This window comes from Xenopus laevis, chromosome 7L (assembly GCF_017654675.1).
Source record: "Xenopus laevis strain J_2021 chromosome 7L, Xenopus_laevis_v10.1, whole genome shotgun sequence".
Lineage (NCBI taxonomy): Eukaryota > Metazoa > Chordata > Amphibia > Anura > Pipidae > Xenopus > Xenopus laevis.
The window spans coordinates 131,021,596-131,039,220 of NC_054383.1; the positions used below are offsets into that span (position 1 = coordinate 131,021,596).

Consider the following 17,625-nt stretch of genomic DNA (forward strand, 5'->3'; position numbering starts at 1 on the left):
AAAACCTGCCAAATTGCTGTTTTAGCCTATGGGAGACCTCCTAGAACCTATTTCTAGTCAATTGGTGGACTTTGAAAAATCAAAGGTTTTTTTTTAAAATACTTCGAATCGAATTCGATCGAATACAATCTTACTGCCTCTCTGATGTTCTTCTGCTTAGGAAAATAAATAGAAACCTTTCTTAAATCTTTCCTAAGCAGAAGAACATCAGAGCAGCCTCTTTCTTTCTCCTGACAACTTCCTTGACTACTTGGTGGTCAGACTGGTGGGAAAATGACCAGCAGGTGGCGCTGTTGTAACAAAATTCATTCAAATTAACAGCACATGTATCCCTTAATATCTTGGAATTAAAAAGAAATAATGAATAATTGTACATTACAAAAGTGCTTAGAATAGCACCCTCAACAATTTTATATTCAGTTATTTTTAAAGGTTTACTTATCCTTCAAGGAAGTTGCCAGGAGAAAGAAAGAGGCTGCTCTGATGTTCTTCTGCTTAGGAAAGATTTGAGAAAGGTTTCTAAGTTTCTAAAATTAGAAATAGAAACCATTATAACCTTTACTATGTTGGAATTTAAAAATAATAAATAATGAAAGTACATTGCAAAAGTGCTTGGAATAGCCCCCTCGCCAATTACATTCATTTATTTTAAATATTTACTTTTCCTTTAATTCCACCAGTAGAAGTGGCCTATACCAGGTGCATACCTCCCAACTGTCCCATTTTCAGCGGGACAGTCTCGCTTTTGACAGCTCAACCCGCAGTCCCACGTTTGTACTGGAAAGTCCCGACTTCTCTGCACTGCCGCCAGAAAAAGAAACAAAGTATCTAACTTAATTAGCTTTTGGCAGAGAGCCCAGAACAGCTAACAGGTGCAAATAAGATACTTTGTAACAATTCTGAGATAAGCAAATAAGTAATTGTAACAATTTAGATAAGGCGGTCCCTTGGGAAAAGTTAAACTCACAGCTTAAAGGGCAATTCACCTTCATTAGCAAAACTGTAATAACTGACAAAAGCCATAGAAATATGTTCAAACTTCCATAACCTGCCAAATTTTGTAAAATGAACATGGTAATTAGGGGGTGTAGCCACAAAAATGGGTGTGGTTAAAAAAATTGTAACCCGGGACAAATTTTTTTGTCCCTCTTTTTATCTCCAAAATGTTTGGAGGTTTGGCTGGGTGGCACCTTATAGTCTCAGGATCTAGTAGGCAGTTGTTCATTGGTCCTGTTAATTATAGAAACCTACATTGTTCATGGGGTATAGTTTTCTTTTAGCCTATGACTAAGGACTAGTTGAGTCCAAAACGCGCCAGGCAATGATGCGTCTACATGTTCTTATGTATTTTTCCAATAGTCAACAATAAAGGAGGGAGTTTTTAATAGAGGTTGTATTTACTTTGTATAAAGTAAAGAATGGAAGACATGGCTGAAAGATTTAAGGAAGAGGGTTATGATGAGTGGTTTGTCGTTGCACAGATGCATTTACTAATTTGAGAGTAAATTATTGCCACTGGATTTGGTTATAAATCAATATCAAGAGTAAGAGCTCCCCCTACTGGAGGACTCAGGAGGAATAAAGTAAAACCAAACAAAATTCTTTGCTGTTGAAAGGACTTTTAAAAAAATCTTGGCAGGTTTTATTCTCTATATTTTTTTCATTCTAATCTTTGATTGATAGTTTTAAAAATTCAAAACATTTTTTGATCATGTTTTTTTGCCGATATGTGCTTCAATTAAGAAAACAAATGTCATCTTAATTTGGTAATAAATTTGACCCTTAGAGGCTAATGTATTAACATTCTAATCTGTGTCATTTTAAATGTTTGTAAAATGTTTGAATTTTTCATGGTTTAGTGTAATTAGTTAAAGGGGTTGTTTACCTTCAAATTAAATGTTATTATGATGTAGAGAGTGATATTCTCATTTTTAATTATTTGTGGTTATTTAGCTTTTTATTCTGCAGCTCTCTAGTTTGTAATTTCAGCAGTTGGGTTGCTAAGGTCCAAATTAACCTAGCAACCATGCACTGATTTAAATAGACTGGAATATGAATAGGACAGGACCTGAATAGAAAGACGAGTAATAAAAAGTAGTAATGGCAATAAATTTATAGCTTTACAGAGCATTGGTTTTTAGATGGGGTCGGTGACTCCCCATTTGAAAGCTGAGAAGAATCCAAAGAAAAAGGCAAATAACTAAAAAATGATAAAAATAAATAAATAATGAAGACCAATGGAAAAGTGGCTTAGAATTGGCCATTCTATAACATACTAAAACTTAATTTTAAGGTGAACCACCCCTTTAAAGGCATGATATTTAGAGATAAAAAGTTTGATTTGGGTAAATGAAAAGAGTGATATCACTCCAACTTGCAGTGCAGCAGTAAAGAGAGCCTGAGGTGTATCAGAGAGCTCAAGTCACATGACTGGGGCATCTGGGAAACAGACAATATGTCTAGCCCTATTTCAGATTTAAAAATTAAAAATAAAAAAATCTGTTTGTTCTTTTGACAGATTTGCTCTTTGAAACAGGTTTCAGTGCAGAATTCTGCTGGAGCAGAACTATTAACTGAATCCCTTTAACAATAAATGAATGTAAAATCGGCCAGGCTGTTTTTTTAAGCACTTGCAATTTGTATTAATTGTTTATATGTTTCAGTTTCACAGCTATTTAAGTTTTTAGTAACTGGCAATAGAATGAATTATGTAACAACAGCACCACCTGCTGGACAGTTCCTGTAACTGTACAGTGAAAGAGATACACCTTCAGAAGGAAAACAGAGAAGTGTTCTGATGTTGCTCTGCTCAGGAAAGAGATCAGAAGCCTCAGATGCCCTTTCCCATCTCCTTCAAGAGTAGAGTCGACTGTAGGAACTGACCAGCTGTTACAAAATTCATGATATGGGAAGTCAATAAAAACCTAAATAGCTCGGTAACGGGAAATTATAAACAATTAATGTGAATTGCAAAAGTGCTTAGAAAGGCACCCAGACCAATTTGACATCAATTTTCTTTGAACGTTTACTTGTCATTTAATAGGACAGAATATTGAAGACAACATTTCAGACTTACCCCCATCTGTAATAAAAGGCACTAACTTTGCACAGGAGCAGTAACCCATAGCAACCAATAAGATGCTTGCTTTTGAACAGATGACCAGTAAATTCTACCTGCTGATTGGTTGCTATTAGTTACTGCTCTTGGGCAAACTTAGTGCCTTTAATTACATAACCCTCTTAGTGTTTAAAATAGTGTGTCTGCATTTGTTGTGTCTTTTATCTTGTCTTTAAAGTGGGTAAACAGATAAAGTTATTTGAAATGATTCAACTCTAAGAAATCTTATCTTACCTGTAGGTGGCGCTGTTGTAATAAAATGCATTTATAGAAATAGTGTATTTCTCTTTATCCTTTGATAAGAAATAAGTGTATATGACAGATCATACCCATATTAATGCCCAATCACACAGAAATAACCAGAGGGGCTGTTTTTAGTGGTAGTTTATTTAGAGAATACTGGCGGTTTTATCATCTGAACATTGGGTTTTATAGTAACAGTGAGAGTCAGAATTAGTAGAACTATGAATGCAAACCAGCTGTGGGAAAAGCAGCCAACAATATCTATATACGTAATTGTACCGAGTGCTTCTAACAATAAGAGTCTGTACCCAGTACCCCAGTAACATCATCCCATCTGCCGCCTTTGTTACAAGTGACTCGGTTACGGGCAGCCAATCAGATGAGGCGGAGTCAAAAGGCAGGTGCAAAATTAAAATGGACAATTAATAATCACGTCCCTTTATGAAATAATTATACATTGTGTATTAGCAGAGTCTGAAGCTGCCCTGTTGTTAGTACAGATAACTGAATGCACAGAATATTCAGAGTGCGTGAGCTGCCATACTGGCTCACTTTACTAGAATGCAGTGAATAAATGACATGATATTGTTCGAATCAGAAAACAAACCATACTTCAAGCAATTAAAGGGCCACTATAACTTCATTTACATATACTTCATTTTAATATACTTGATTTAATCAGTTGCGCCCAACCTCCCTTTCCTGCCCGGTCTCCGCAAAAAAAAGGCATTAGCATGGGGGGGGGCGCGGAAGGGGAGGAGGGCCCCTGAGACAGCAGTCCCAGTAGGCCCCATCCAACAGTTAGCACAATTCAGCAGTAGTGATGGGTGAATAAATTCGGCAGGTGTGAATTTGCGGCAAATTTCTGTGTTTCGTCTGCGGCGAATAAATTCGCAAAAATTCTCCGGCATCAAAAACCGTCGCCCATCAACATTATATGGACGCCTATTGCCTTTAGGCCAGCGTCAAAATTGTCAGAATTGACGCAGGCGTCAAAATTTGCGAACGGAAGCGGGACAAATTCGTCGATCACTATTCAGCAGGAACAACCTATTACGTTTGCTCATAGTCTGTACAGAGAGATCCCATAAAACTATGACAGCATAGGTATTCCCCTGTACTAAGCACAATTCAGCAGGAACAGCCCCTAAGTTTGCTCATAGTCTGTACAGAGAGATCCCATAAAACTATGGCAGCATAGGTATTCCCCTGTACTAAGCACAATTCAGCAGGAACAGTCCCCTAAGTTTGCTCATAGTCTGTACAGAGAGATCCCATAAAACTATGGCAGCATAGGTATTCCTCTGTACTAAGCACAATTCAGCAGGAACAGTCCCTAAGTTTGCTCATCAGAATAAATATTAGGCTATAGTGTCCCTTTAAAAAATAACAAGATGGATTGGCATTGCTTTTTAGCTGTGTCTGAATTGGCAGAACTAAACTGACAAAATCACATTAACACAGTAAATAAAAGTGTCTATTTTTTTGCTTTATATTTTTACTTTGTCCTGGCAGTGCTGCATTCAGTTTGGAGGGAGGTAAGTCCAATTATACGTGTACCCCAGGATCCAGCCTTTCAACCCTTTCACTGCTCATACATTCACAGCCATGGCAAGTCCAAGTGATAGTGAGAAGCTGAAGGTGTCGGGGAGCTTGTTCCATGCAGCACGTGAAGATGCAGGAATCCATGCAGGCAATTGCTTGAGAAGCAACAGTCCATATACGAGCAACTCTGCTGCTGGGAAGCCGAGTGTTACTGGAATTTGGGGCACTTAGAGTGTGGGGAGACATTGGCAGAGACATTGGCAGAGGCAGTTACATTAGTTTAATGGAGAGCAGAGCAGCCAGTGCCAGGAGGAGGAGAAGGTTCTGCTGCAGAGCAGTTGTGCCATTGGTGCAGGTGACTTCCGTCCACTCCTTTATCTCCCCATAGTCGTTGTAGTGACTGCCCAAAGCACAGAGATCATTGGTGGCGCAGCCTCGTACTGTTCTCAGGCCGGTCTTGGATCCTGAAGAGGGAAGAAATGATGGGATTATTCATAGGGATCTAAATCAATCTTCTTTATACGCGCAGTTACATGATATAGTACACCAACCAGCCCAACAGGCACTCCTTTCCCTCATAGGGTTAATCTCAAAGCTCCTCCCTTCCTGGAAGATTTAAAGGGGTTGTTCACTTTTGGGTTAACTTTCACTATGATGTAGAGAGGGATATTCTGAGACAATTTGCAATTGGTTTTCATTTTTTATTATTTGGGGGTTTTGAGTTATTTAGCTTTTTATTCAGCAGCTCTCCAGTTTGCAGTTTCAGCCATCTGGTTGAGGGGCAAATTTGTCCCTTTTCACTTCGCCCCGAATTTTGCAAATTTCCAGCGAAATTCGCAAAACGGGCGAAAAAATCGTGAAACTCAGATTTTGACGCCAACGACAATTCGTCGGCGTCAAAATGGGCGCCAGAATCAAAGTTGATGCCAGCACCCATTAAAGTCAATGGGCGTCCGTTAATCATCTCCAGTGTCTAAACTGCGAATTTCCGCAGAAAATTCGTCAATTTATTCACCGGCGGCGAAATGCAGAAATTCGCCGATAACTACTAGCAACCATGAATTGATTTGAATAAGAGACTGGAATATGAATAGGAGAAAGTCCTGAATAAGAAGATGAGGAATACCAAGTAGCAATAACAATAAAAAGCCTTACAGAGAATTTTTTTTTTAGATGGGGTCAGTGACAAGAAGGGGAATACTTAAAAGTATTTTTTTAAAAACCATTTAAAAAAACTATAAAACAGACCAATTGGCAAAAGTTGCTTAGCATTAGCCAGTCTATAAGATACTAAAAGTTAACTTAAAGGTGAACCACCCCTTTAAAGGAGAACTAAAGCTTAACTAAAGAAGTAGCTAGAAATGTTGTACATAATGTTTTGGGCTTCTGTACCAGCCCAAGGCAACCACAGCCCTTCAGCAGTAAAGATCTGTGTCTCCAAAGATGCCCCAGTAGCTCCTCATCTTCTTTTCTGCTGATTCACTGCACATGCTCTGTGCTGCTGTCACTTACTGAGCTTAGGGACCCACTCACAATATACAGTACACATAGAATAGAAATGTCACAATATAAGGCTGATTAGTAATTAATACACATAATTACTACATGGCAGCACAGAAACCAGTGCAATTAGCATCAGAATTGAATAATCAGCAAACCTGTAGCATCAGCTTATATTACAGCCAGGGAAGGTCATTTTCTGCTGGATAATTAGTGACGAGCCCTAAGCTTAGCTTCTCAACAGCCAATCAGAGCCCACTGAGCATGTGAGTGTCACAGACACTTTCCAAGATGGTGACCCCCTGTGACAAGTTTGAAGTCCTGGATCATTGCTGCTATTGACAAGCTGAAACTTTAGCCTCGTGCAATAAGTTCACTATATAAAATATGGCATTTTTAGCCATATTCATTTTTAGGGTTTACTTCTCCTATAACCCACCACAGTGGTACAGCTAACTACATACTCCTGCCCCTTCTGTGCCTGAACAGAACTAATATCTCTACACTGACAACCCAACTGCTTCTAGTGCCAAATATCTACCTACATAATATTTCCCCAACTCTCCCAGCATTTAGCCAATTCTCTTAATTAAACTCTCCCCCTACTTTCATCAATCCATGGCAGACATGTCATAACTTTATCACTTCTCTTATTTTCACAAAATATTTGTCTTAATAACGGTCTATGGTTATATTTCCATTGGTATATTTAACTCATCCCATAGGAACATTTATAATAAATAATACATTCTGCCACTAGGTGGAGCATACAGTAAAAAAAACTGCCTGATCAAATCCTTGGAAAATGACACTGCTGCAAAGGCTTCAGACACTGAAATAATCTTTTTTACCATTCTTATCAATCCTTTACACCCTAGGTATACTACGATACATTAGAGGAGAATATGTTATGTTTAGATCGGACCTCAAGAAGGCAGAAAAGATATATCTTGATGTTTTCAGGAAGACTACTATCCAGCCAAGCCCTGAAATTTTAAAAGCAACTGCCAGTTTTTCTCACCCTTAATTTATACTGGTTTCTAGATTCTGACCTCTGAACCTCAACACTGACTATAACCCAACCCAGCATCCATTGCTCCATGCACTGTAACAGCCCCAGGTCCATCAGATATGGAAGCTGACCAGTCAATACCTGATATGGTGGTGGTTTGAAGAATACACTTCCTCTCCTCTCCAGTACAATCTATGGTGTCTTCGGTGTAGCACCACTTGGAGTCCAGGGAAGTGCAGCTTCGACATGTCAGTCCCACCCTCTGCATGTTCTCCAAGGGCACTTTAGGTCACAAAAACACTTTTCATTTCTTCTTGACAGTTCTCTTACAGATTTCACTACATGCTTCTACAGAATGTTCTATGCTAAAGACCTTGGGCAAACAGTAAAATATTGATGATCGCAGGCCATGAATGTGGTTTATGGGACTACACCCTCAACTTAACACACCCAAAAAAGTGGGTCCTTTGGGGGGCGAAGGCTAGAGGAGCTGAAGGAAATAAGAGGTATGTGTTGCTCTTGAATAAGCAGATTGGCCCTGACCTCCGGGACATCCAGCCTGCTCCATACCTCTATCTGCACTCCACTACCATGTTCTTCTCCACCACCAGACACTTCCCATTCGATTGAATAGGAAATGTTCTCCTTAATGCCATGGCCATCAGGCTTTATGCCTTTATTGCCTAATGGCAATGTAATAGTGCAGTGCAGCTTTCCATTCAATAGACGTGCAAGTGGCTTCTGGTTGGGAAAAGTGATTTGATCCTCAGGCTATTGTGAATGAGGTGCAAAGTGCAATGTTTAGGTACTGAGCTCCATTAGCACTTCAAACACACGCATTCATATAATTTGTTATATTGTATGTGAGACCTATTTCCTCCAGATCATGTCACCAGATCATAAATACTGAACTATCAATAATTCATATCAGTTTCCTATTTAGACCACACCCCTAATTTGTCTGGGCCACACCCAGTTACTCTCAGATATACTAGTCTTGATAGGTTCAGCCTGAAACCAAAGGTTTGGGGTGAGAGACATCTGCAACCAGAGCCTTTCCCTGTTGATGATGTCATTGCAGCAAACTTCCCTCTGGTGATGTCATTGCACCAAACTTCCCTCTGGTGATGTCATTACACCAAACTTTGCGACTGGTGATATAATTGGAGAACTTTTCTATTGTGTTGATTTAGCCCATGTGCATACAAGATAAGGATAACATTTCGGGCTACCCTGGGCCCTTTATCAAGTCTTCATCAAAGCAACTTAAAGGGGATTGTGTTCTCCATTCTGCAATTATATTGGAGAACTTTCACGATTGGTTGGGCTTGAGAGGTGACAGGTAAAAGTCAGACATAGGCTGGAAAATTTCTGACCCACTTATCACGAAGACATTCCCTGATCTGTGAAACCCACCCACTATCCAGGCACCTTTTGGGCCCATCATTGAGGACTGTACTCGGAGGGGGGGGATGCAATTTCCTTCAACCTAAATCTAAGTATATTGTAAACAGGGAGCTATGGCTGCCTACAGTACAAACCTTACAATAGAAAGGAGTGTAATATAAGTGGTGCTACTTACACGCGGGAGTGGAGGGAGAGCAGCCATCGTTGAAGCAGCATGTTGTGGCGGTTTTGATTTTGCCCCTTAGGTAACCGATGCTTCCTGATATCCCACAGCTGGTGCGTCTCTCACATGACCGGCTGAATGATTTACTGGCTACTCCCTCTGGGGATAAAGCAAAGACACAGCTCTTTAATACAGTATTATATATACCCTACACTGACTTTTTATGGGGCATGCTGATTGGTCCTTTCAACCCCCCAGACGACATAATACCGATTATGGTGACCGTGCTAGTAGATGCGCACACAAAATCTCCCGACTTGGGACATTGCTTTTCTAGCCCTTGACAGAAGTTTTCCCCTTCCACTTTGCAGTGAACACAGGACAGAGAATAACCTGAAAGATAAAAAGAGAAATACAGTTTCAGAGTTATTATTCCCAGGTACAGGAGCTAGGCAAAGGCAGCCAATGACAGAGAGAGAGATAGGTACCTTGGGGAATTGAGAAGGAATAGATCACTGGTTAAGTCATCTCATTCTTTGCAAACCACTGCATTAGACCAACCTTGTCTTTAGTAGATAAAACTATGAGAATGAGGTCCATGCACCCTCTGCCATACAATGGACTCCTCCCTCTGCCCAAGTTGCGTCAACATTAGTGGGAATGAAACCAGTTTAGGGCTGAGATGAGGTTAGGCAGGCCCCCCTCCCTTTCCCCAGGTCATAGTACCTGGATGGCTGGTTTTGCAGACAGACTTACTGTTGTTTTTTGTTCCCCCCCTCCCTTCCTAGGTGAAGAAGGATCCAAATGAAGGTGCTCCTGGGTTCTTTATGACCGATCACCATGAAGGGGTCAGGAAGGAATTCTCCTCATAGTGCTAATTGGCTTCAAAGCACTAGAGTTTTTGCATTCCTCTGGGGTAACATTATTTGTGTTGGTCAACAGTACTTACCTGGTACAGCTGCAGCTCTTGGGTTGTCGATGTGATACAGCATCAGTGCGGCTCCATGAACAAAAAGACGGTTACAGTGCAGGCCTACCCTTGTTGAGTCACTGGTGTGTATCAGACTTTGACTGTATGGTCTTGTCTGAGTTATGCAAGAGGCCGGGTTAGCTCCATTTACGCACAATGTTGGGAGCAGGGGATGGGCTACGGTTCAGTTATGCAGGGCGCTTTGCCCTATGATCCCTGCTCCGCGGTTTTATGGTATGGAAAGTGAGTCCACATTTGATAGTAGGAGCCGCAGCTGGGGTCAGGGTTTACCTAGTCCTTTTTTGCCTAAATTGTTAAATAAAACCGTGACCTCCACAGATTTTGCCACCATATATGTCTCTGTGTCTTTAATTCTGTATAGTACACACTTTGAGGGGATGGGGGGGGCCTTTGCCTAAAGCATGGGACAGGGAAGTTGTCGTGGGAACCACCATCCAATTAAGAAACAGTATAATTATAAAGTGGTCAATGCATGTAAACTCATGAGTAGATGTTGAGTTGTTGACTTTCATGTCTTTGAACCACTTCTGCCACTTTCCAGCTTTCAAATGAAGGTCACTGACCCCACACCTAAGAACTTTTATAGTATTTATTACTTATCGCTTCAATTAAGCCCTCTGTGTATCTTCCAGGCCTGTCATATTGGAGAATGCATTCTTGCCCATGGTCCCTCTGGCCTGCAGGACCATTCCTAGGAGACCATGACCAAGATCACAGATGTTTCTCTGAACAAATGATGAGAAAATCACAAAAACAGGTCACAAAATGCAGATAAATGCTCTATGTTCTACCCAAACCTGACCCCATGCCGTGGTCCCTTCTCCACTGAATTGGATGATATCAAGGACTTTAGGTGACAATTCTATGCATTTCAATGGAGCAGGTAAGTACGGTTTTGGGAGCAAATTAATGAGAGTGGGTGCTGCAGGTGACTGTGTGCAAGATGCTAAAATCAGGGAGACACTCAACAAGCACAAGTGAGATGACATGTCTGAATGGCTTCTGAGAAGAACTTGGAGATAGCAGTAATTTAGACATTCATTCAGTCATTGAATTACTTGTAAATAGAAATAACCAGTTTCTCTGGTTACAATGGTGCTCCTACAATGAATTATGTTTATAATGGTGTTCAGCCTCAGATTCTAGGAAAATTAGAAATATCCTACATATACTTAAAGGGACAGTACACCTACTTGTTCGACATGAGTGCAATGAATAGGACTTGGGCTGAACATACTTTTCCCTTATTGTTTTAATCATGAAAGGGAGGGGTTTGTAACTAATCATTTTAATCTAATTATCTAACGGTTTTCAGCTGTGACACAATTATCATATGATCAAAAAGATATTTCCCAAGACGGTTGCTGAGTTTATGAAGCTGAAGTGCACATCGGGTTGAAATCCGCAAGTGCTCCACAGTGAAGGACTTGGCTCTCTCATTCATTATTGACAAAGCTGTTTTTTCTTCTCCCCTTTTGGATGTGAGGACAGTATTGTTGCTCTTTCTCTCGTTGCCAGTTACAGCGGCATCAGCAGAAAGATCAATTCCTAAGCTTATTAAAGGCGTTGTGTCACACCAAAGACTTTCTGGCCTGGCTATATTAAATACTGACAGTGAAGCGGGGAATAGTGATGGGCGAATTTATTCGCCAGGCGCAAATTCACAGCAAATTTGCGCGATGAATAAATTCACTGGCGAAAATTTGCCGGCCTCAAAAAAATGTTTGACGCCGGCGTCAAAAACGCCGAATTTCTTGAATTTTTCGCCGTTTCACGAATTTCGCAGGAAATTTGAAAACTGTTCGCTGTTTCCCGAATTTCGCTGGAAATTCGCTAATTTTTCGGCACAAATTCGCCCATCACTAGCCAGGAAGCCTCATACTGAAGGTCCAGAGGACAAGGTTGCTGAGAATAAAGCAAGTGTGAGGGTAATTGGGCCTGGGAAAGTTAACCAAGAGTTAATGAATTGATGTTTAGAATAATGAAGACAGTGATAGTCTGCGAAAGTTTCAATTCTCAATTTCTTGTTGTTTTAAATTAGCATCTCTCCAATTTGAATTTTAACAGATTCTGCTTTCTAGAGTCCAAGTTGCCCTCATTATAGTTTACCCAATTGTATAATTCACACACGTGGCCTATTGATGTCTAGTTACAGCACTGCCAGCATGTCTGTACACAATAATAGAGAACCAGAACATATTATTGCACCAGGCTAAAGCTTGAGCTTGTCAATAGCAGCAATGATCCAGGACTTCAAACTTGTCACAGGGGGTCACCATCTTGGAAAGTGTCTGTGACACTCACATGCTCAGTGGGCTCTGATTGGCTGTTGAGAAGCTAAGCTTAGGGCTCGTCACTAATTATCCAGCAGAAAATGAGCTTCCCTGGCTGTAATATAAGCTGATGCTACAGGTTTGCTGATTATTAAATTCTGATGATAATTGCACTGGTTTCTGTGCTGCCATGTAGTAATTATGTGTATTAATTACTAATCAGCCTTATATTGTGACATTTCTATTCTATGTGTACTGTATATTGTGAGTGGGTCCCTAAGCTCAGTAAGTGACAGCAGCACAGAGCATGTGCAGTGAATCAGCAGAAAAGAAGATGGGGAGCTACTGGGGCATCTTTGGAGACACAGATCTTTACTGCTAAAGGGCTGGGGTTGCCTTGGGCTGGTACAGAAGCACAAAACATCATGTACAACATTTCTAGCTACTCTTTAGTTAAGCTGTTCTCCTTTAAAGCATGTATATATTTATTATTGACCCTGACCCCCATCTTGCCTTACTTGAAACGACATAAAACTAAAATGCTGTAGTACCGCCTACTGTTTCGAACTATTCCTTTAATGTAGCAATTGACCCCATGAAGACAGCTCTGGAGCTTAAAGGCTGCAGCTTCAAGATCATTTTTAATTTGTACTTTTAGCAGAGGGACAGTTTGCCCTTTCATCTTATAGTCCTGCCATCTAGTATCGCCATTGTGGTAGGGCCTTTCTTTAAATGTCTAATTGGTCGATATCTTTAAACAATAGTTCTTTGATTTTCATTCTCATTGTTCAACTAATACTCCAGGAGAGAAAGAGAAAATAACAGTGAGATCATCAATGGCTGCCCTTGTCTATTATACCATTATGACAGCCCATTGTCTCTGTAATAAATGTAAATTCTGATTGGTGTCCATGGAATTACATAATGCATAAGCACTGCAGCCATCTCTTCATTTTACTTAAAGGGATACACAAACTAAACCAAAAACTCTTTACGGGTAATTCAAATTGGGGAGAAAGTTCAATGTTTCTTAGGAATTTAGGTTTATTTTCATATCATTTTGGTCAATGTTGGGGGTATATTTCTTGTGATGGTCAAAAAGAAGCAACTCTGCCATCTCAGCCCATTAAGACTAAACACATATTATTAGGGATGTACCGAATCTACTTCTTTGGATTCGGCCGAACCCCCGAATCCTTCACAAAAGATTTGGCCGAATACCGAACTGAATCCGACCCCTAATTTGCATATGCAAATTAGGGGTGGGAAGGGGAAAACATTTTTTACTTCCTTGATTCCTGACAAAAAGTCACACAGTTTCCCTCTCCTCCCCTAATTTGCCTATGCAAATTAGGATTCGGATTTGGTTCGGCTGGGCAGAAGGATTCGGCCGAATCCCCAACCGAATCCTGGATTTTGGTGCATCCCTACATAGTATATCTGTATCAATCAGTCTTTAAGTAGTGATGGGCGAATTTGCGCAAAATGGCGAAAAATTTGCAACACAGCGAAAAATTTGCAAAACGGCATCTGCGTCTCATTTTTGATCCCGGCGTTTGTTTTTGACGCCGACGTCCGTTTTTTTAACGCTGGCGTCCGTTTTTTTGGGCAAAAATGCGCCAGCATCCATAAAACGGACGCCGGTGTCCATTTTTTTTTACGCTGGCGAATTTTCACCAGCGAATTTTCGGGGCCGTTTTGCGAATTTATTCGCCATCTGAAAATCACGCAGAACGCGCAAATTCGCTGCAAATTCGCGCCTGGCGAATAAATTTGCCCATCACTAGCTTTGAGTCTATTTTTAAATTCTGAAGCCAACACCTGGGGCGTAACTACAGAGGAAGCAGACCCTGCAGCTGCAGGGGGCCCAGGAGGTATTGGGGCCCCAATGAGGCCCTAAATAACAATTTTAACATATATTGGTAAAAAAAGGACAATCTCTGGTTATGTCGAGGGCCCTAAAATGAACCTGCTGTGGGGCCCAGTAACATTTAGTTACTAACACCGTTTCAGGGTTTGATGCCCGGTCTACACTTGGTGGAACAGTTTCTGAGCTTCTGTAGTTTAAAACCACAACCCAATATAGTGGTGACAACAATCTAAATCCCATGCCATTTAATATGAAAGAGGTTTGTTGCTAATTAATAAGCTATTTCTTATGATCCTGTTCCTGATAGCTCCATCCATAATGGGTAACAGCTGGAACATCACAGATACATAGGCCAAGTCTCTCTCAGCCTCCACTGCATTATTAAAAACGAGACTCTTGATAGTAAGACATATTTCATATAAAAGCCAATTACGCCTCTTACAATATTCCTTTATGATTCTAGAATTGCTGACTGAAGCATTTTACATGATTGCACTCAGCCTGGAAGGTTCAATGTATTGGAAGCTAAATGGACGGATAGTGCTTTTATTGCTGCATTAACTGAATGTAATGGTGGTCACATGGTAATTTAAAGTCCATCCCTAATCGTGTTGTATTTCTAATGCCATTCCAATAGTAGCAATTAAAGGGGATGCTCACCTTCCAAACACTTTTTTCAATTCTTTTTTTAGATTGTTCCCCTGAAATAAAGACTTTTTTCAATCACTTTCCTTTATTAATTATTACTGTTTTTCCAAAATCTAAGTTTAAAGCTGAATGTTCGTGTCTCTGGTGTTTGAGTCTGGCAGCTCAGTAATTCAGGTGCAGATTCTGAACTGTTACAATTTTACAACATTCAGTTGATCCATTTCTCAGCAGCATCTCTGGAGTATTAGTAACTATTGTATCAAGTCTAACAGCTGCCTGTAATGAAACCCAGAGATTCTGCTCAGCAGGGACAAAAATAAGAAATGTATCAGCTAAATGTATCAATTTAGAACATTTACAGGGTCGTTGACCCCCCCTTTCCAGGGCTGCTTCAGAAGGTGGAAAAAAAGACACTTGACACTTCAATATTAGAATAACGGTCACACATAGAAAATAGAAAGTCATTGGAAAAAGTCATTATTTCTGGTGATCTATCTTAAAACAACTAGTTGTTTGAAGGTGAACCACCCCTTTAAGCACTTACCCCAAATCTCCCCCTGACTGATCATCAGGCTGGGCCCCCTTAGCTCATAACAAGGTTACAGATATATAGAAACATTGGGGTGTCATCCTGCTATAGTTCCAGGGGTACCCAGGGTACAAATAAACACTCACCCCAAATCTCTCAGGCTGGGCCCCCTTAGCTCATAACAAGGTTACAGATATATAGAAACATTGGGGTGTCACCCTGCTATAGTTCCAGGGGTACCCAGGGTACAAATAAGCACTCACCCCAAATCTCCCTCTAACTGACCTTCAGACTGGGCCCCCTTAGCTCATAACAAGGTTACAGATATACAGTATAGAAACCTTGGGGTAACAGTCACCCTGCTATAGTTCCAGGGGTACCCAGGGCACAAATAAACACTCACCCCAAATCTCCCCCTAACTGACCTTCAGACTGGGCCCCTTAGCTCATAACAAGGTTACAGATATATAGAAACATTGGGGTAACAGTCACCCTGCTATAGTTCCAGGGGTACCCAGGGCACAAATAAACACTCACCCCAAATCTCCCCTTAACTGACCTTCAGACTGGGCCCCCTTAGCTCATAACAAGGTTACAGAGATATAGAAACAGGAGGAATCATTGCTGTAGCCACACTATTAGGCAGCTGGGAATCCCCAGTATTTTTGGACTTAAAGATGAAGGATTTTGAATTAATGACCTCTGAGTCCCTGACCACATTATTTAAGAGCCAAATGAAGACAAGTAGCAAACACAAAGCTATTGCAATTAAAAGTTGGTTTATGATAAATTGAAAGTATTAATAAGAGGATGGGACTCTTACTAGGGTTGCCACCTGTCTGACTTTGACCCAGATAGCCTGGTTTTTTGAAGGGCTGTCCAGGTCAAAACTCCCTGCCCGGTTTTCCTAATTTGGAAAACAAGGAAGGATCCCCTGAGATTGATGTGGCAATCAGCCAATTGCCAACCGCTCCATTATAGTCCCACCCCTAGTGTCATCGGTCCACCCCAATACGCCATTGGCTCACCTCTTCCTGTCATCGGCTCGCCCCAGTCACATCATGCCCCCTTCCCGGACTTACTCATAGGGAAAAGGGCAACCCTTATTCTTACACAGATAATAAATGAGGTTTCTTAAAATGTAGCCTTGGAATTGGCAGTATCACTTTACCTTCATCCTCAACAAATAAAATGTAATTTGTTTAGAACTTGATTAAATATAACAACAGGAAAGAATTAAAATTTCCTGCATTTCCTGATTCATATTTCACATTCATATTTACAATTTTATGGATACATGCCTGTATCGCCCAGACCACACCCAGATCCGCCCAGACCACACCCAGATCTGCCCAGACCACACCCAGATCTGCCCAGACCACACCCATTTCCAGACAGTCGGTATAGTCTATAGGCAAACTCAGAGGGGTGTTCTGCCAATGCTACAGCCCTGAGCCCTACAAAATAAAAGGTATTTAATAAACATGAAGCAATATGATAAGATATCATAATAACATTTGCCATAGACTGAATGTGTTATTTTTATTTAACCACATAAATTTTAATCTATTTATATGTATTTTAATTGGAAAATGCATTGTCAGCTTAGCGTTTATCAATTTTATGCATATTTACTATTTATGGGTGCCTTCATGACAGCAGGAGTTAATGGACAGTGTCTAAGATTGACGAGTCAGCTCTAACTGATCAGTCTCCCTTCAGCACTTAGAGGTAACCGATCAGATGACTGCTTTCACTGTTCAACCTGCAGCTGGCTGAAAAATAGCTCATCTCTGATTGGTTGCTTGCTATGGATTACAGCCTAGGTGCAAAGTAGCCTAGTGTTTATAAAGTCCCATTGAATTAACATTTGAATTAACATTTAGCATGATGTATCGAATTCGATAATTTTTTAATATTTGGTTTTTTTTTCATTCAGCTCCCCTTTGCAATTTCAGCAATCCCATTGCTAGGGTCGAAATTCCCCTAGCAACCATGCATTGATTTGAATAAGAGACAGGATTATGAATAGAAAGATGAGTAATAAAAAGTAGCACTGACAATACATTTGTAGCCTTACAGAGCATCTGTTTTTTTTTTTAGATGGGGTCAGTGACCCCCATTGGAAAGCTGGGAAGAGTCAAAAGAAGGCAAATAATTCCAAAAGTATAAAAAATAAAAAATGAAGGCTAATTGAAAAGTTGCTTAGAATTAGTAATTCTATAACATACCAAAAGTAAACCGCTTTAATGAACTATGATATTGATTTTAAATGCATTTGCTGTGCAGTTTGCTGTAATGGATCCTTACCGGTCCCGTGGGTCTG

General features: G+C 40.4%; 1 protein-coding gene across 1 annotated transcript in view; it reads right to left on the minus strand.

Moving 5' to 3' along the window:
• Window positions 1-3,487: 3,487 nt before the first annotated feature.
• MGC115323 (uncharacterized protein) overlaps window positions 3,488-17,625 on the minus strand; it is a 14,732-nt gene continuing 594 nt past the window's right edge. The window contains 4 exon segments of the mRNA NM_001096542.1: window positions 3,488-5,370; window positions 7,560-7,700; window positions 9,001-9,147; window positions 9,259-9,381. Of these exon segments, the coding sequence (NP_001090011.1) occupies window positions 5,177-5,370; window positions 7,560-7,700; window positions 9,001-9,147; window positions 9,259-9,381 (605 nt within the window). The 3' untranslated portion in view covers window positions 3,488-5,176.